The sequence below is a fragment of the Chelmon rostratus genome, chromosome 1 (assembly GCF_017976325.1).
Source record: "Chelmon rostratus isolate fCheRos1 chromosome 1, fCheRos1.pri, whole genome shotgun sequence".
NCBI lineage: Eukaryota > Metazoa > Chordata > Actinopteri > Chaetodontiformes > Chaetodontidae > Chelmon > Chelmon rostratus.
The window spans coordinates 31317332-31336733 of record NC_055658.1 but is presented as its reverse complement, the minus strand read 5'-3'; the positions used below and the strand labels follow the sequence as shown (position 1 = coordinate 31336733).

Below are 19402 nucleotides of genomic sequence, written 5' to 3'. Positions count from 1 at the left end.
TTAGGCCCTGTGCAGTTGGCAGGAGTGATTGAGTGCAGTGGTGGGAATTGTTTGGCTTTATCTTTGGGGGCTTAAATCATTTTTATATCTTGTTTAGTTCTGTTATATCTGTAGGGTGTTGCCATGACAAAGATGATTAATCAGCCGCTGTGATGTGTTTGCAGGAGCGAGAGTCTGAGTGCAGAGAGCCGCTCAGTGCAGAGCAGCCCGAGCTACAGGCTGATGAAGTCCAGGAGCGAGTCTGACCTCTCCCAGCCCGAGTCGGACGAAGAGGGTTACACCCTGGTAGAGCACACACACACTCTCACACACATATACTGCACCTCTCTGTCTCACGACGCAGGCATGTTTGTGTTTATGAGCTGCATACCGAGAGCTGAGCATTGCGTAGTGATTGGAAAGCTACATCAGGCTTTGTCTCTCTTTCTCTTGCAGAGTGGAAGGAGGAATGTCGACCTGGACTTGGCGTTCTCTCACAAAAAGAGAGGTAAAGATCCTCTGCTGAATGATCCATCTAATGTTGCGAGTAAGGATGATGCAGGTCTTTCATTGTCATCAATCATGTGTTACTCTTGTCTCTCTGTCTTTTCATTCCTCTGTGGATAGTTTATTTGCTTCTTTTGGGCCAGTTGAGCCCCAAACACAAGAGGAGCTCCAAGCAAGTAAACGATGGCATGTTTCTTCCTCTCGTTAGCTCGTACCTCCATGACTGCGATGCCCCCCATTCATCTCTCATGATGAGGGCTTTGTTTTGAGCGTCACCTCAAGACACTTCATATTCTGCTCTCTGAGCTAACGCATAGGCAGCAAAAAGAAGTAAAGATCATACAGATGTGCCCATTGTACAAATAACAGTTCATTCTTCCACTTGGAGCGTTTGTTAATTTGCACAATGATGGCTCATTCCTCGTGAAGAATGTGATTATTTTTTCCCAAAAGAGTTTTCATGAAATTATCAGTCGCGCTTTTAAAGAAATCATCAGTACTGACACTTAGACCTCAGTGCTTCAGTTGTTATCTGGAAACGCTAGCCCTGGTTACCATTTCACTTCTCAACTGCAGCATTTTTCCCTCAGTGGGTTTGGAAACCCAGTGCGCCCATTATCGATGAATTCATAATGGCTGATGAAGGCTTGTGCCCGCATGAAGAATCAGCATTTGGCCATCTGATGAACTCTCACAGAGTAATGATGCATTGCACTGCATAGCTCTTAGGTGCTTCAAAGCTACATGGTCCATCCATCAAAGTTATGCTGTGAATTTATGTATCTGAAAGGCTTTTCTCCCTCTCCTCCCGTCTGCAGGCCTGCTTCACAGCTCCCCAGACTCCCTGGCTGAGTCCTGGTTCCGGGCCAAACTGAGCCGCCAGCGGAGCTACAGCTCGGCATACTCCTATGAAGAGTCAGACCTGGACCTGAGCCGCTCACTGGGCATCCACGCTCTCACTGACAACATGGTCAGCTTTATCAGTGGTGATGTGGGCCTGGCTCCAGCCTTCAAGGAGCCAGAAGAAAGTATGTCCACCAGCCCACAGGCAACTATCCTGGCCATGGAACAACAGCAGAGCAGGGCGGAGGTGAGCTCAGGACTGTTCTGAGTCTGTCTGCCTCGGTACTTTAAGTGAGGCACAAAACAAACTAAAATGCACATTTATTTTGACAGCAGACACCAGGTGATATAGTGATTTTGTGCTTCATCATTATGTTCCTGAGGTGATCCTCATGTTTTTGCTTCACGTGAAGGATTAAAGGCTTCAGTAGAGAACTGAAAGATAAAGGTTGGAGAGTCCAAAACTAACAACGCATTGGGTTTCCTGTCCTGTCTGCAGCTCTCAGCCACGTGCCCACTGGTTCCTTCTGAAGACATAAATCTATAACATAAGTGTATATTTGTACCTTTAAAAAAATAAAAGTAATTTCCCTGAGGCAGCTCTCCTCTGTAGCTTTAGTCAAGTGTTTCTCCAACAGGAGGAAATTGCTGAGCACTTTTAAGGACTGAATATTTACAGCAGCAGGATGGTGTGTGTGGAATAGAGTCAAATAAACTGCAGTGTGTGTGTTAAAGGTAATGAAGGAACATGTCGCCAAATGTCGTCAGATTTACCTTTTTATACTAAAACTTCTGCAGTGGTCAAAAAAATGAGGTTGATTTTCTGAAAATAGCAACACAATAGTGCAGCCAGAAAATAAAGAAAAAAATAAGTCCAAGAGCAACTCGTCACACTGTACTGGGATGTGTTTTATCTCCAGCTGCGGTTGGAGGCACTCCACCAAATTGTGGTGTTGATCTCTGGCATGGAGGAGAAGGGCAGCCAGCCCGGGAGCGCAGATCGATCCTGCAGCGCCTTCCAGTCCTCCTCCCTGCTCACCTCCGTCAGGTTGCAGTTTCTGGCTGGTTGTTTTGGCCTTGGCACCGTGGGCACTGGAGGGCTGAAAAGAGAGAGCGTGCAGCTACATCACTATCAGGTACGAGGCCGATCGCCTGCTGAGCAAATACTTCCATTTATGGGTTTTTCAGCCTGTTGACGTGGTGGGAGAACTCTCACTGATTGTTTAAGAGTAATAACCACGTTCAGTGTGTTTTTACCTACGTGTTGACCTACCAGCATACTGTTTTCTGGCAGGATGGTATCAAGGCAGCTAAGAGGAGCATCCAGATGGAAATTCAGACGGCTGTTCATAAGATCTACCAGCAGCTGTCAGTCACACTGGAGAGGGCACTGCAGGCAAACAAGCACCACATAGGTAACAGAGAATACCGCTGTGCATCCCCAGTAGTGGAGCCTCAAATTATTCAGATGGTTAAATACACATGTATCACAAAATTCTGTGACATTAACTCATTAAATCCTTTACTTGGCACCTTCACCTGAAAGTTTATCTGTTCTCACTCGTTCTTTCAAACTGGTTCATGTGTCTGTCAAGAGGTGCAACCATTGCAGCTTTCAGAGCAGGCTGAGCTCGCTGTAGTGTCCTGAAAACACAGAGATATTTGGGGCCCAGTCATTCTCAGATGAGTTTTGCCAACAGCCTATGATCCGCTTATCTCTACTCTTTCTCTTGTTCCTTCTCCATCCTAGAAGCTCAGCAGCGCCTCCTGCTGGTGACTGTTTTTGCACTGAGTGTTCGCTACCAGCCAGTAGACGTCTCCCTGGCCATCTCCAGTGGGCTGCTCAATGTTCTATCCCAGCTCTGTGGGACGGAGACCATGCTGGGGCAGCCACTGCAGCTGCTGCAGAAACCCGGAGTGTCGCAGCTCAGCACCGCCCTCAAGGTGGCCTCCACACGCCTGCTGCAGATACTGGCCATCAGCACTGGGTGAGGGTTTTAGGAGGTTACCTTCACATAAGTGCTTTAAAAACCTCATCCAGTACAAAGAAAAGATTGCATCAACAGCTGTGTCTTTCCTTGGATTTGCAGGACATATGCAGACAAGTTAAGTCCCAAGGTTGTCCAGTCGCTGCTGGACCTGCTGTGCAGTCAGCTGAAGAACCTGCTGTCTCAGGCAGGAGTTACTCTTCTCTCATCTGGAAACGTCCAAGAAGACAACAAACACGAGGACAGTGCAGACTCTGAAAAGAAAGACTTCAGAGGTGATTAAGCAGTTTCGCTCGTTTAGCTCTTGTTACCTGCTAATGGGAAGGATCTTTGTCATTGTGTCCCTCATGTGTTTGATCGTACTTTCACCACACTGGCCATTATTTCATTCATCTGAGCAGTGTTGTTTTTATCAACAGTCATCTAATTTGTTGACAGTTTTTCCATTGAAACAACTAAATGATGAATATAAATTAATCTTTGATAGAAAGAACTTCAACCCATAAAGTCCCATTCACCTCCTCCACCACCCCCGCTCCACCTGTCCTGCATGATGTTAGTCACAATACAGTGATGGACACACACACACACACACACACAGACAGGCAGATAAACAAACAGACAGACAAACAAACTCCATAGGTTTATGATTAATTAATTAAGTCTGTACCAAAATGACTAATGTACTTGTTAGAAATGTCTCGGTTGTCTGTTATCAGCAGAACAATATCCACGTACCCACACTAAAAGTGAATGAAGGTTTGTGTCCCAGCCCATAATTGCATTTGTGTTGGTTTGGTACTGTTTTTCAGCTTTGATCCGTAAGCAGCACACGGCCGAGCTACACCTCGGAGACTTCCTCGTCTTCCTCAGGAGAGTGGTGTCCTCCAAGGCTATCCAATCCAAGATGGCCTCCCCGAAATGGACAGAAGTGCTGCTGAACATCGCTGCGCAGAAATGCTGCTCAGGTACGACCAGTTTATGGAACGCAACACTAATGAAAACACAGCTGAGACAGGAACTCATGGTGGCTGTTAATTGTAGGGGTCCCTCTGGTGGGAAACCTGAGAACTCGGTTGCTCGCTCTTCACGTGTTGGAGGCTGTCCTGCCGGCCTGTGAGGCCAATATGGAGGATGACCAAATGACACAGGTAGACCACTTGCGCTGCTTTGTGCCTGTCCTCAATAACAGACTGCTGTCAGTGAGTGAGCTAACATAATTTGTACTCTTGTAGGTTGTGGAGCGGCTGTTCTCCCTGCTGTCTGACTGCATGTGGGAAGCCCCCATCGCTCAGGCCAAACACTCAATCCAGATCAAAGAAAAAGTTCAGGAACTCAAACTACAGGTGTGCAACCAACCAGTCTCCTTTCCTGACGTGTGTCTTGATTATCATGATCTGTTTGAGTGACTGACAGTTTCTTTGATCCGCAGGGAGAGGCAGAGGAGGAGGACGAGAACCTTCCCATTCAGGAAGTGTCCTTCGACCCAGAGAAGGCTCAGTGCTGCGTGGTGGAGAATGGCCAGGGGCTGACGCATGGCAGTGGGGGTAAAGGCTATGGCCTGGCCTCCACTGGCATCTCCTCTGGATGCTACCAGTGGAAGGTACAGAACATTTTACACCTCCACCTACACCTTTACACCTGCACCTTCTGTGTACTTAACTTTTAGGTACACACATATACTTAACTAAATTGTATACATTTTAGTATATTGGCACATTATCCACTGGTATATTTTATTCTGTCGGTACATTATTCTGTTGCACATTTCACTTCCATATTTTATTGTTTATTGTTTAGTATATTTTATTGCCTTAGTATATTTTCATTCTGGTATATTTTTAATTGCTTTTACGAATATTTTTATTGCATGTTGGTTTATTTTATTTTATTGTAGTTATCTTAATTTTATTCTTTCTAATCTTCTTATCTTTCTTACCATCTGTTCCTAACATGGAGGTTGCAATGAAAATTTCATTGACATGCGCAATGACAATAAAGACTCTTGAATCTTGAATCTTGAATCTTAATTAACATTTTAATAGAAAATTCTTAGAAAGTCAGCTGCATGCACACAAATACACAACAAGGCGGAGTTAATTGTAAATAATAAAGATAACAGTAGAGACAGAGCATTCATTGATCAGATGATCTGCTTTCTTTTCCCCATTTTGATTCATTCCACACTGTATTTCCTTTGTAGTTTTACATTGTGAAGGAGAACCGAGGCAATGAGGGTACGTGTGTGGGCGTTTCGCGATGGCCCGTGCACGACTTCAACCACCGCACCACGTCGGATATGTGGCTATACCGAGCATACAGTGGAAACCTTTATCACAACGGGGAGCAGACGCTGACACTTAGCAGCTTCACTCAGGGAGACTTCATCACCTGTGTCCTGGACATGGAAGCCAGAACCATCTCCTTCGGCAAGAACGGAGAGGTGAGAGACAGAGCTCGCGGTCAGATGCTGCAGCAAACTTAGAAAATACAGAAATACAGAAAATGAAATAAATGAAAAAGCCGCTATGTTTCACCTCAGGGTTTGTGTCCGTCCCTCACTGTTCATTTCTGATTCCACAGGAGCCGAAGTTAGCCTTTGAGGATGTTGACGCCACTGAGCTCTATCCCTGTGTGATGTTCTACAGCAGTAACCCAGGAGAGAAGGTAAGAGAGCGTGCAGTAAATGTCCACCTGTCTGAGAGGCAAACTCTATCTGCACAACAGCAACACGAGGAGTCACTATTTTACCTCTGCCGACTTGTTTGTTTATTCTTTCTCGACAGTTGCTTGGGGGAGAGATTTCTTACAGGTTTTTTCTGGCGTTATCTCTTAAATAAAGAAATGAATCTCCCTACTCTAGAACTTTGGTCTACAGCAGGGATGTCAAAGTCAAATACACAGAGGGCCAAAGAAACAGATTTGCTACAAGCCGAGGGCCGGACTGGTTCAATGTTTATTAAAACATATTTTAATGATTGCACATAGCCTATTAAACTAAGATCTAACACAATGTATATTATTTAATGATTAAATGAACAATCCGATATTCTTTTATGGCTCTGTCAGTAATTTCAAGTGTAAACATTTTTCAACAAAAACAAACTTCCTTCAAAGAAAAAAAGTCCTGTGCATTAAATGAATAAAGCAATATTTTCTTATGGCTCTGTCAGTAATTAAGGGAAAACATTTTCAACAGGCAAGTTGAGTTCAACTGAAAAATAAATCTAAATAAATAAAATAAATTAAAATACAAAAATCTATAGGACACAGACAAAACAATACTTTCCTTTTTGGGGAGTGGGTAACTGAAAGTTAACATCTGTTCTGGCTGCTGATGAATAATGAAGCCGAGGCCCGTTTGCCGCGCTGCAGTGAGTTTGTGGGCTACCGTTGCATTGTGGGGAATGTAGTATTGGTGCGTGCAAAACACCAGCGGCTGCGGCCGGTTCTGATACTAATCAAATATCATCCGGGGGTCACATATAAATCTTTTGCGGGCCGCATCTGGCCCGCGGGCCTTGACTTTGACATATGTGGTCAACAGGAACAAATTAACCGTGGAGCTATTCGTGGCACATTTATATAGATGTTTTTAAAATATTCATGTTGATTAATGTGCATTGTCCTCTATACTATATATGCTGTAAAACACATCTTTTATTTCCACCTGCTCAGTGATGAAGGTGGTGCAACAGTGTAGTAACAAGAATCAGAAGATAAAGCGAGATAAAGTTAATGCATGTCTTCATTGGCTTAGTTTGTAGTTTTCTATATTGTGTATATACAGTTTTTTTTTTTTTTTTTATTGTTCCAGGTTAAGATCTGTGACATGCAGATGAGGGGAACACCTCGAGACCTCTTACCCGGTGACCCAGTCTGCAGCCCTATGGCCACCGTCCTGGCCGAAGCCACCACACAGCTGATCCGCATCTTACATCGCACCGACCACTGGACCCATCGTATCAACAAGACCATGATCGAACGGCTCCACAAGATCAAACCTTGCTTTAGAGAGTCAGCCAGTGCATCGGGTGGCAGTGGGGGTCAGAGGCTGAAAAAGAGTCGCTCAGTGCAGAGCCGCGAGGAGCACGATGCCCAGAAAGAAAGCCAAGAAACGCCCGCGAGGATGGAGGAGGAGAGGGGACGCCACGGCCGGCAGCATGGCTTAGGCGAGCTGTCGGAGCACCACCTGAGGACGCTCTGTACAGAGGTGTGGCCGGTCCTGGCCATCATCGGGGGGGCAGATGCGGGCCTGCGCGTTGGTGGGAGATGTGTGCACAAGCAGACCGGGAGGCATGCTACCCTGCTGGGTGTGGTGAAGGAGGGCAGCACCTCAGCAAAGGTGCAGTGGGACGAGGCCGAGATCACCATCAGGTACAGAATGAAAATTCACCTTTTCTTTGACATTCTTCTTCGTGTATATGTTGCTCACTGGTATACTTTATACGTATACCAAATTGTCTGCTAGTTATACATTTATTTTGATTTTTGTCAGTAACAGCCATGTAAAGATTTTGGCTGTTACTGCTGTTGGATAGAGAAACTGTGCTGAATGACCTTACGGCCTCTGAAGCCTACTGTTACTCGCTGTGATGATCGGTCCAGCAGCGGTGCCTGCATGACGTTCTGTTCTCGTACTTATGTTACATGTGCTTTGTTCCGGGCACACGGCCATTAGCAGGACGACCACACAGCTGATTAAATGCAGTTTTGATTGTTTCTTCGCTGCCTGTCTTCACGTCCCTTTGACGCTCTGCATTAGCCTTTTCCTTTTAATCACATTTTCACCTTCCATTTCCCCTTTCTCTGATATATTGTATCCATGCTTCTGTTATTAACTCGCCCTTTTGCTTCATTATTAATCCATTACTCTTTGCATGGCCTAATAAATCATCAAGCGGCTTGGTTTTGTGCCATACCCACATTCCATCTTTTTATTTGTCTTGCATGCTGTGCTCTTTCTCTCCTGCCCTGTCCCTCACTTTGTGTTTCCTTCCCTTGTCTCTTTCACTCTCCACCTCCTTCTATTAAAGCTTCCCAACTTTCTGGTCACCTAGTGACACTCCACTATACAACCTGGAACCCTGCGAGCCGCTGCCCTTCGACGTGGCACGTTTCCGTGGCCTCACCGCCTCGCTGCTGTTGGACCTCACCTACCTAACCAGCATCCACGAGGACACCGTGGCTAAGCTCAGCGCGCGGCGCCACGACAAGAAGCATCGCAACGCAGCCTCGACTGGGCACGAGCCGACCGGTAACGAAGAGAAGCCAGACAACGAGGGCCACGGCCGTAATGAACAAAAGGATAATATTGGATCCTCATCTGGAGCAGCTGCAAACACGACCTCTGACCTGCGTGTGTCCCACAGCCTGGATGAGGTGAAAGCACACGTGGCGCCCAACTCGAAGTCGGAGAGTGAGATCTCCTCTGTGGTTAGCGGAGGTATTAGCGGAAACGAGACCCTTTTCACTTCAGTTCCTCACACTCCTGCTGAGGGGAACAGGAAGAAAGGCCACGAGCACGGCTCCCGCAGTCACGAGTCTTCTACTTCCTCTGTCGCCACCCAGTCGGAAATCCACGCCGTGCAGCTGTCCTACCTCTACCTGGGAGCCATGAAGACTCTCAGCGCCCTGCTTAGCTGCAGCAAGTATGCTGAGCTGCTGCTTATTCCAAAGGTACTGCAGCTGGCGAGGTTTACTGATACAACAGCAGTTTAATCACACTTGTTTTTCGGTGTCATGATGAAATCCTAAAGGGAATAGTTTGACGTTTTGGGAAATACATTTACTTTTTTATTGATGAGAGTTAGATGAGATGATTGAGACCACTTTCATGTCTGTTAAATATGAGGTTGAAGCCAGCAGCAGGTTAGTTTGCGTTAGCATGAAGACTGCAAACATGAGGAAACAGTTAGCCTGGTTCTGTCCAAAGGTCTGTCATTCCTGTTCAAAACCTGCCCACCAGCACCTGCAAAGCAGACTCATTAACGCGATAATAATTAATCACGTTTGTGTATTTCTGTGTTCTCACTCTGGGTTATGTGCCAGCTGAAGCTTCTTGATTCAGAAGGAGTCTTATATTCAATGCACAGATATGAGAATAGTATTTAACTCTCATCTAACTCAAACCCATTTCTTCAAAAAAGCTCAAATTGTTGAACTTTTCACCTAATTTCCCTGTTTTTATGAATCATAACAAACGTACAAAAAGAAGGCTGATGTGAGTGAAATATCACACCTGTAAGTGATCCAGGTGAAATGTTGTCAAACCTATTCTCCCTCCTGACATGAAGGTGTTACCAGAAGCAGCACCCAGTGGGCACAATGCTGATCTAAATGCCAGCACCAGCGGAAGCACAGCTGCCACCTCGCCAGTGTGCCAGGAGGAAGTGGAGATGCGGGCGGCTCTGCAGTTCCTCATGCGACATATGGTGAAGCGGGCAGTGATGCGCTCCCCCATCAAGCGGGCCTTGGGCCTGGCAGACCTGGAGAGGGCACAGGCCATGATCTATAAGCTAGTCGTGAATGGCCTGTTGGAGGAGCCCAGTGGGGGAAAGGCTAAGCCTGGTGAGAATATGCAGAGATTTGATGGGAATAGACAGTTCTTACTGTTGCTTAGTGCTCAGGTGGATCCTTACTGTAATCATTTTTCAGCTTCATCTTTCTTTTCATCTTCCTCAGGAGTGAGGAGCGAACCAGAAGGTGAAGGGGAAGGTACAGAGGGTGAGCAGTTGGCACAAACCCCCGTCACCACCAGCCCCTCTGCCTCCAGCACCACCTCCTTCATGAGTTCCTCGCTGGAGGACACCACCACCGCTACCACACCCGTGACAGACACAGAGACCGTCCCTGCCTCCGAGTCTCCGGGGGTCATGCCTCTGAGCCTCCTCAGGTCAGAACAGATGGCTGCACTTAATGTCAGTCAGCTAGAGTTTACGATTCGCCTCGTTCTTCATGTTTTATTAAATTAAAATTATTATTTCAATGCTTCTGTGTGTCAGGCAAATGTTCTCGAGCTACCCAACTACCACCCTGGTTCCAACCCGTCGAGCACAGACTCCTCCGGTGTCCTCTCTGCCGACCTCTCCTTCAGACGAGGTCGGCCGCCGGCAGAGCCTCACCTCCCCCGACTCCCAGCCCAACAGACCACAAAACAGAACAGGCACCTGTACGTATGCCAGATTTCCATGAATGTAAATATTGCTGTTGTGCTGGTGAAGTGCTTGTACAGTAAATCGCTAATGTTAGCAAGCAAACTGCAGTTTTTAGCTTAGTTTGTAACTTGTTCACTGTTTGAGTTAACATAGTAACATGTGTCCAGCTGGTGGTTATGAGAGCTTTGGTCTAGTTACAGCAGTGACTGTTCCCTCGCACACGTCCATCAGACTGTCCGCCTTCACTTTTCCCACTCATGAAAAGAGAGTTTTCTCTTTTCCATGACACTGTAATGTGCTGCTCTGATCAATTAATGCAAAGCGAATTGACTAGGAGATCAATCAATCAGTGTCACTGCTGATCTAAATTGATTAGACCAAATAACATTAGACCAAACGCATCTCGTTTGGTGATAATTAAAGCTTCCCTGTGGAGTTTTTGACCTCTGGTAGCACCATGCAGCTTCTATGAGTGGGTCCTGTTTTGTTTGCATGCGTATGTGTGAATCCTGCTGATGGTGTCACGTTTGATCTACAGGTGGCAGTAATGTGGCAAAATGCACCACAGTGTGCCAGCACAGGCAGTGAAGAAGAAGACTGCTAGCTTGTGAACATGTATGCAGACTGTGCAGGTTTAGGATAGACTGGATTTGTAAATGTTTTAGGACAGGTTGATAAAGAAGGAGCATTCAACACATTTGTTGAGACACACAATTACTGTTGTTGAGTAACAGTGAATTTAAACATAACTTTTGTTTGCTTACAAGAAAACTCCACAGGACACCTTTTAATTATGAGATGATGGTTTAAACAGTGAGCTAAAGGAATTCACACCCCAGCTTGTTCTCCCTGAAGCTAAATATATTTCATAAACGTGTAATGATGCCTGGTCTGCTGACGTTAATCAAGGTGCTCGTACTTCAGGCGAGGTGCCTCCACTATAATACACTGTGGGAAACCCTGCATTACACCACAATGTCCAGGTTCAGTGTTTTCCATATGGGACAACATAGAAAAAGAAAAAGTCATCACATTATAATGTCCTTGAATGCTTTTGCATGATAACAGTGATATTCAAACCCGTATCCCAGATGTCATCACAGTAATTTCACTAATCGTGGTGGTGATTTGCTTCAGCTCTGTCAGACCCCAGCAGCAGGCTGTCGACGTCTCCCCCTCCTCCTGCCATCGCTGTGCCCCTGTTGGAGATGGGCTTCTCCCTGCGCCAGATCACCAAAGCTCTGGAGGCCACCGGTCAGTCTCAGTCCAGTTACCGTACATAGTGCACTGCGAGCTCAGCATCACAACAGACTGAGAGAAAGAGCAGGGCTACAACCTAAGATTATTAGCCTCATAATCCATTTACCTGTTGGATATTTTTTCAATTAATTAGTCTATAAAATGGGGAAAAATGGAGAAAAATGCTCATCTCAGTTTCCTTGATCTCAGGTGGTCGTCCTTAACGTGGTTTTGTTTTCAAACCCAAAGATATTCAGTTAACAATGATATAAAACACGGAAAATCAACCAAAACTCTCATTGGAGAAATTAGAACTTTTGGCAAAGTTGTTTCCATTAAAATTTTTAATTAATCATACAATCTACTAATTGATACCTCTATAAAACGGTGTAATAGTATGAATTTATATTTTACTACATAAATAGGTCACAAGCAGATCTGCCCTGCAAAAAGAAATCTGTGATTAGGTATGGGTAATTAAAGGGAAGTATTACATGATTGTTGCATGGAATTTGAAACGAATATTTTTTTAACCATGGCCTGATATTGCAGTAGTTGTTAGACAGTGAATACTGTGGTTTGGCATCACTGTGTGGTATATTAAGGGATCCAGTGTGTATTCATGTTACCTTAGGTGCTCGAGGAGAAGCAGATGCTCAGAACATCACGGTGCTGGCCATGTGGATGATAGAGCATCCGGGCACAGAGGACGAGCACGACGAGCCTCACAGCAGAGGCGGCGGTGTCGGTGGTGATGGATCTGACTCCTGTCCAGGTGCAACAGCCTCAGCTGGAGGCAAATCTCTGGACAGGAGCTCTTATCTGTGCTCTCCTGGAGACATAGCCAGTGCAGATGCTTCAGAAATGGAGGAGGGCTTCAGTGAGAGGTACAGTTGAGATTGTCAAATGAAAGTATGTTCATAATTCCAAAGAAGGAATATATCATATATCTATATGATCCAAAGCCTGATCAGCAGGAGGCACAACAGAAGAGAAACTTAAGAAAACCGAGAGAAAACCTAAGAAGGGTTATTGTTCAGCACCCTCAGCAGGATATTTTTTAAAAACCGTACTTCTCCTGGAGTGGAGGAATCATGAGAGATGCTATATTACTCTGTACTTTGGGTCAGAAGCATTAAGATAAAGCTGTTGTGTTGTTTGTTGCTGTGAGGTCCACTAAAAAGGATGTTTTAGAAAGGAAACTGAAACTGAAAGTTTTAAATTGAGAGTGAACAAAGGACACAGATAAGAAAAGGTTTATTAGTGAATGTTTCCTTCACCGTTTAAAGTTTGTCAAAAATTAAAGAAAAATTCTGTGTTGCATCATCATCAAACTCACTCCTGTTACTCACTGTTCCCTGAAAGCCATAAAGTTGTATATCTGTAGAAGTATGTAACAGTAAACTCTCTGTGTACTTTGTAGTCCTGAAGGTCTGGAGCAGGACAGTGCATCAGCCTCCAGCGGCGCTCCGCTCAGAGGTCGCTCTGCTGTCGGGAGGAAACACCGCTTTGACCTGGCTGCACGCACACTGTTAGCCCGCGCTGGTAAGAATATTCCACAGACATCTTTTACCTCTGTTCGCACTGGGTTTCAACAAAGTGCAGATTTATCTCCACTTCCTCACTTGTCTTTAAACTTCCTTCCTGTCTAAGCTGGACTGTACCGCTCGGTGCAGGCCCACCACAGCCAGTCGCGTCGGGAGGTCTCGTCCCTCCAGCAGCAACAAGACCCGGGCGCCCTTTATGACTTCAACCTGGACGAAGAGCTGGAGATGGACCTAGACGAGGAAACCATGGAGGCTATGTTCGGCCAGGACCTTGCCAGTGACACCGACATTCTGGGAATGTGGATCCCGGAGGTACTGGACTGGCCAACATGGGTGTGTGTGACTTTCTGCTATGGCTAGAGGGCTGCCATCACCATTCTGCTCTTAACCTTCACCGCTTCATTCACTTGCAGTAAATTCATGATACGTGCACGCTGAAACGCCAGCTTTATGAGTCAGACGCTCTCAGCACACTTCCCCTGAAGACCCACCCCCCCAATTGATCTAACAGGCATGAAAAGAAAGACGATTTAAACGATCATTCTCAGTGCTGATAATTGGCTGTTGCTTGGAAAAAAACTCATTAATGCGAAGCTGCCATTGGTTCATATTTCTAACACATCACATGCGTAAACGCTTAACCACTACTCTGAACGACTTTGTTCTGTGCGTGTCGTGCATATATGCTTGTCTTCATGCGTGTGAATGTGTGTGTGTTCCTGTGTAAACGCCGCACCCTGCAGCACGTATGCGAGACCGACGATCGGGATGAAGTGGTGGTGTGCGAGCTGTGCGAGGCCAACGTGGCCAACTTCAATCAACACATGAAGAAGAGCCACCCAGGCTGCGGCCGCAGCGCCAACCGGCAAGGCTACCGCAGCAACGGCTCCTACGTAGACGGCTGGTTCGGAGGGGAGTGCGGGAGTGGAAACCCCTACTACCTGCTCTGTGGTGGCTGCAGAGAGAAGTATTTGGCCATTAAAAGCAAGGCCAAAGTCCCCATTGTGGAGAGGTACGCACACCTGAGAAAGATTCTTAAAACACTGAAGTATTGACCTCAAAAATGTCACTGACACTTGTCCGACTTACTTCATATATAACTGAGGACTTATGTAAGAGGATTAAAAGACTACTGTTAGCTCTCAGTGTGTTCGCCCATTTATAATTTAATTAATGTCTGCTTTAATTTGGGGTTATTTCTGCACTATTTTGTACCACCTGTTATTTAAAGGAAGTAAAACTGATAAATTCTCATGTTACTTTATTCTGTGTGTATTCAGGTATAAGGGACAAGCTCCTGACCTCCTGGGAAAGCAGGACAGTGTCTATGAAGGTGCGTTATGTGGAAACATCTCAAACTCAGCTGGGAATCCAGTGTGACGGCGTGTATTTAATGTTTCTTGTGTGTTTGATTTCACGTTGTGTTTGTCCATCCCGCTGCAGAGGACTGGGACATGCTGGACGTCGATGAAGATGAGAAGCTGACGGGGGAGGAGGAGTTTGAGCTTTTGGCCGGACCGTTGGGTCTCAGTGAGCGCAGGATCGTCCCAGAGGCTGTCCAGTTTCCTGACAGCGACCCGTTAGGAGCATCTGTTGCCATGGTGACGGCCACCAACAATATGGAAGAGACTCTGCTGCAGATAGGTGAGGAGGTCTTTTAAGATCACATCGCTTCACGTCAGCATATTTCATTCCTAGTGTCTCTCTCTGACTCGCAGCCAATCAAAAGCATTTGGTTCAGCCCTGTGATCTTTAGCTAAACTAGCATTAAGCTAAGTGTGTGTTTGTGTTTAGGCTGTCAGACCTCGGTGGACAAGAGTTCATCGGGCAGGGTGACCCTCGGCGAGCAGGCGGCAGCTCTCCAGAACCCTCATGACCGAGTGATGGCGCTGAGGAGGGTGACGGCTGCAGCCCAGGTGCTGCTGGCCAGGACTATGGTGATGAGAGCCCTGTCCCTGCTGTCTGTCAGGTAGTCTGATGATACACCTCCTCTGTGGGACATGACAATGATACAATCTCTGTCTATCTATTTGATATAAAGTGGCTTTACTCCACCTAAACTGACACCGTGATGATAATGATGAAATGGAAATGATGTCCCAGGTGAAATGGACGGATCAGATGTTCAGTGTATTTCAGCACAGTGTCAGATTTCTCTGCACATTTTCACTAGAATTGTTTATTTCACTGTTTTTTCTTCTACTGAAATATTTCCAACCTTTGCAAAGAAGTTAAATATAACACACTTATGTTCCCAAAATATTTTATTCATTTCAACCTTTTGAATAAAAAGACAAACATTTATTTGAATATTTAAAAATGTACCTGACAGACAGATGGAAGCAGAGCTGTCTGACTGTTACGTAATGCATGCCCTCTCCCTCCCACCCAGCGGGTCGAGCTGCAGCCTCGCAGCAGGTCTGGAGTCTCTCGGCTTGACTGACATCAGGACTCTAGTCAGACTGATGTGCCTGGCGGCAGCGGGTCGGGCCGGTCTTTCCACCAGTCCTACAGCCGGTTCCGGCCACGCTGAAAGGCCCCGCGGGGCCGCCAAGGCGAGCAAACCCATCTCTTGTCTGGCTTACCTCAGCACAGCAGTGGGCTGCTTGGCCTCCAACAGTCCCAATGCTGCCAAGCTGCTGGTGCAGCTCTGCACTCAGGTACGCAATGTTACTCATCAGCGTGGTGCTTCTTCATTCACGTCGTGGCTTTATGGGGATCTGAAGTTTGATTTAACAGATCATTAGCTGCGTTTCCATTGCCCCTAGAAATGCGCAAATCCTAAATATCGCAATAAAAAAACGGTAATGGAAACACCTAAATTTCGAAAATCCTCTCAAATATCGCAAAAACATTTTTACGCTCTCATGAGGTGGTTTTTCAGACTTGTCGATATTTACGTGTAACGCAAAAGTGTAATGGAAACACTTTTTTCGCATTTACACGTCTCCGAGGTCAGCGGACTCCCTGTTTCGGGACGGTCGCATGCAGTCAGATATAGCGTCTTGTCAATTTTGTAGTGTTTGTATGTTTTCTGGATCTCAATAAGTAGCAGACAAAAACACTCCAGCTGTTCCAGCTGTCACGCTGGCTGATCTGTTAAAAGACAATCCGACAGCTGTGATCTCGTCCTGTGTGCACTTTGAAAATCTAATCATTCCGTTTTCATTAATCGTGAGATGAACTTGTGATGAGTGTGTGCACCTCAGCTGTGTGGGAGACACGCGTGCACGCCGTTAACTTCAATATTTACACATAATTGCTGATAGAAAATATGTTCAAAGGACACTTCAGTAATTCACAGTCCTGTATTCTGCTGCTGCTCCGCCGGCGTGAGCTGACGCTGTCAGAGCGAGCCGACGCTGTCAGAGGAGCCTCGCGTAATAACAAAGTGATCAATAATAAGCCATTAAAATCAGTGATCACTCTAAGTCAACAGATCATTTCTTTATTTCACCTTCAGCATGTGCTTTTTAATTATAGGGCTTTGTGTTAAGTTTTACCGACGCACAGCACGCACACACATCTCGCGGGACGTCCGAGAATTTACGAGAATTTCGGCTGGTTCGCAAAACACTGTTCAATGGAAACACCTGCAAGTCGCATTCGAACTTTGCCGAAATTTCAGAAATATCGCTTTTATTTTGCGAACAACTGTAATGGAAACGCAGCTATTGTCAATCCAGATGTTTCAGAAGGGTCTGATTAGATGCTGTAAGATTATTTTTGTGCCAGCAGTTGGCAGCATTAAAGCTGATGGTGGTATTAGTATTATTACATATTGTTCAAAATACAAAAAACTGAAGAAATACACATTCAGAACATTTACCAGCTCTGTAAATACAGCAAATGAATTACTTAATTTACTTTAACGGAGCAGAAAACCATGTCCACCTTCTCCCTGTTTCATAAATATATTTAATCATGTATTAGTATGCAACCTCCCTGTCTTGTGTTTTTCCCTCCCAGAACCTGATCTCTGCAGCTACCGGCATGAATCTGACCACAGTGGACGACCCCATCCAGAGGAAGTTCCTGCCCAGCTTTCTGCGTGGCGTGGCTGAGGAGAACAAACTCGTCACCTCTCCCAACTTCGTGGTTACACAGGCTCTGGTGGCCCTGCTGGCAGATAAAGGGGCCAGACTCAGACCTGCTTATGACAAGGCTGATATGGAGAAAAGAGGTTTGTAAAGGAGCAGGAGATACAGATAAGCGGTCTCTGTCAGAATCATGATGTTTCAGACGGTAATTCTTGTGATGAGTCAGTGGATGCTGGATACTGTTTGTGTGTTTTCTTTGTGTGTTTTCAAAAAAATATGTTAATTGTTTTAAAGAAAAGTAATTAAACATCCTGATCATGACATCACCTTGATTGATTAAGCCACATTTGATACTTTTGTCTTTCAAAATGTGTAAGAATGATTTACTTTGTGGTCTCAAATCGTGTTCTGCTACTTTAATGTTAAACACAGCAGCAAACTGCGTAATTGCACTCAGTGCGAGAGTGATTCTTTCTCATCATCTGTTTTTGATGTCAAGGCAATGTGTTATAATGTATTTTGTGTTGGCCTAGATCAGGGGTCACCAACCCGGTGCCCGCGGGCACCAAGTCGCCCGCAGCATCCACATCAGTCCCCCGTAAGCCAGTTCTAAAAATAGCACTAATCACGGATTAGCTCTGTCTAAAATTTTATTTACTTGTGTTGCTATTCTTTTTGAATTACATTTACAGTGATGTAAATTTAAAAACGAATACATAAAAACGTAAAAAAAATGTCTATCATAAAAAAAGTTTAATATACGAACTCTGACGTAGTCTGGGTCGGAGGTCAGTCTAGTGCGCATGACAAACCAGCTTTGCTGAGATGAGCTTGTGAGCGCTGCAAAGATGAGGAGACGGACGCGTTTTCTACCCACAAAAACAGCAGAAAAAAGGAAGAAAACTTCGCATTTTCACAGTGAATGGGAGGAAGAGTTCTTTTTTACTAACGTGAAAGAAAACTGTGTGTCTCATTTGCGTTGCGGCTGTGGCAACGGCTAAGCGGCACAACGTGGAGAGACACTATTAATATAAAATTAAAGGTACACTGTGTAACTTTGTTATTTCAGAAGTGTATTATCAAAGTGGTAGCCCTTTGCATTACTCAGTGCCCTTGAAGTAGCTCTTAGTTTCAAAAAGGTTGGTGACCCCTGGCCTAGATGATCATCTCATAGTTTTTAGCATGTTTCTGTGTAATTCATGTAGTAATGGAATAATTCATCAGAAATGTCTGTCAAGCTTGCACACATGCTTTCGCCAGCTTGACTTCACTGTGATCACCTTTTGATTTTTCTGTGCGTCTTGAGTTTTCATGTTTGTATTTTTCATTTGTGGTCTTTCCCTCACTCACCGGGCAACTTTGTCACCTTGTGTTCCATGTCGAGCAGGTCTAATTGCGCATTTATATGCTCATCCTTCCCATAATCCCTCCGCTGTAGGGCCTCTGGAGCTGGCCAATGCTCTGGCGGCCTGCTGCCTGTCCTCCAGGCTTTCCTCACAGCACCGCCAGTGGGCCGCCCAGCAGCTGGTCCGCACGCTGGCCGCCCACGACCGCGACAACAACCAGAGCCGGCCGCAGACCTTTGCCGACATGGCAGGGGACCTGCGGAAGTGCTCCTTCATCAAGCTGGAGGCTCACCAGAGCAGAGTGAGTCAGTTTAGGATGAGGAGTGTTCCCAGGCTGGTTTACAACTCAAAACTGTTTGATATTAAAGTCTGTGTCTGTCCCCCCTCAGGTCATCACATGCGGTTGGTGCAGTAAGAAAGGCCTGTTAGCCACTAGTGGTAATGATGGAACAGTGAGGATGTGGAATGTCACCAAGAGCCAGTACACCCTCCAGCAGACCTGCATCTTCAACAAGGAGTAAGGCTTTCTGAAACACCACAGTCCCATGTTGTACCTCCAGATGCTGCAGTATGTTCATGAAACCAGTGTTACATTTGGAAGATGACCAGTCCACTGCAGAGTCACACAACTGTGCTGTCTGGCGTTGTGTAGATGTTATTTTTCTGCACCTACAATGGTCCTATTTGGTTTTTCTTTGTCATTTGTTAAAGCTGCACTAATCAATATTATTGCTCAAACACATCTGGACACACCAG

At 45.6% G+C, this 19402-nt stretch overlaps 1 protein-coding gene across 7 annotated transcripts in view; it reads left to right on the top strand.

The window, feature by feature from the left end:
• herc1 (HECT and RLD domain containing E3 ubiquitin protein ligase family member 1) overlaps positions 1 to 19402 on the top strand; it is a 66393-nt gene that overhangs the window by 26977 nt on the left and 20014 nt on the right. For 2 of the 7 annotated variants that reach the window (XM_041934566.1, XM_041934539.1), the window contains exons 24-53: positions 165 to 285; positions 436 to 526; positions 1305 to 1576; positions 2250 to 2465; positions 2624 to 2744; positions 3080 to 3317; positions 3420 to 3592; positions 4130 to 4285; positions 4362 to 4468; positions 4553 to 4663; positions 4750 to 4920; positions 5521 to 5760; positions 5901 to 5984; positions 7135 to 7694; positions 8354 to 8996; positions 9614 to 9887; positions 10002 to 10212; positions 10322 to 10488; positions 11612 to 11728; positions 12348 to 12600; positions 13137 to 13258; positions 13367 to 13593; positions 14004 to 14272; positions 14541 to 14593; positions 14704 to 14904; positions 15055 to 15229; positions 15653 to 15920; positions 17230 to 17443; positions 18688 to 18947; positions 19036 to 19163. In XM_041934566.1, coding sequence (XP_041790500.1) covers positions 165 to 285; positions 436 to 526; positions 1305 to 1576; positions 2250 to 2465; positions 2624 to 2744; positions 3080 to 3317; positions 3420 to 3592; positions 4130 to 4285; positions 4362 to 4468; positions 4553 to 4663; positions 4750 to 4920; positions 5521 to 5760; positions 5901 to 5984; positions 7135 to 7694; positions 8354 to 8996; positions 9614 to 9887; positions 10002 to 10212; positions 10322 to 10488; positions 11612 to 11728; positions 12348 to 12600; positions 13137 to 13258; positions 13367 to 13593; positions 14004 to 14272; positions 14541 to 14593; positions 14704 to 14904; positions 15055 to 15229; positions 15653 to 15920; positions 17230 to 17443; positions 18688 to 18947; positions 19036 to 19163 — 6243 coding nt within the window. The remainder of the gene's footprint in view (positions 1 to 164; positions 286 to 435; positions 527 to 1304; positions 1577 to 2249; positions 2466 to 2623; positions 2745 to 3079; positions 3318 to 3419; positions 3593 to 4129; positions 4286 to 4361; positions 4469 to 4552; positions 4664 to 4749; positions 4921 to 5520; positions 5761 to 5900; positions 5985 to 7134; positions 7695 to 8353; positions 8997 to 9613; positions 9888 to 10001; positions 10213 to 10321; positions 10489 to 11611; positions 11729 to 12347; positions 12601 to 13136; positions 13259 to 13366; positions 13594 to 14003; positions 14273 to 14540; positions 14594 to 14703; positions 14905 to 15054; positions 15230 to 15652; positions 15921 to 17229; positions 17444 to 18687; positions 18948 to 19035; positions 19164 to 19402) is intronic. The other 5 variants (XM_041934593.1, XM_041934574.1, XM_041934557.1 and 2 more) reach the window with 5 other exon arrangements.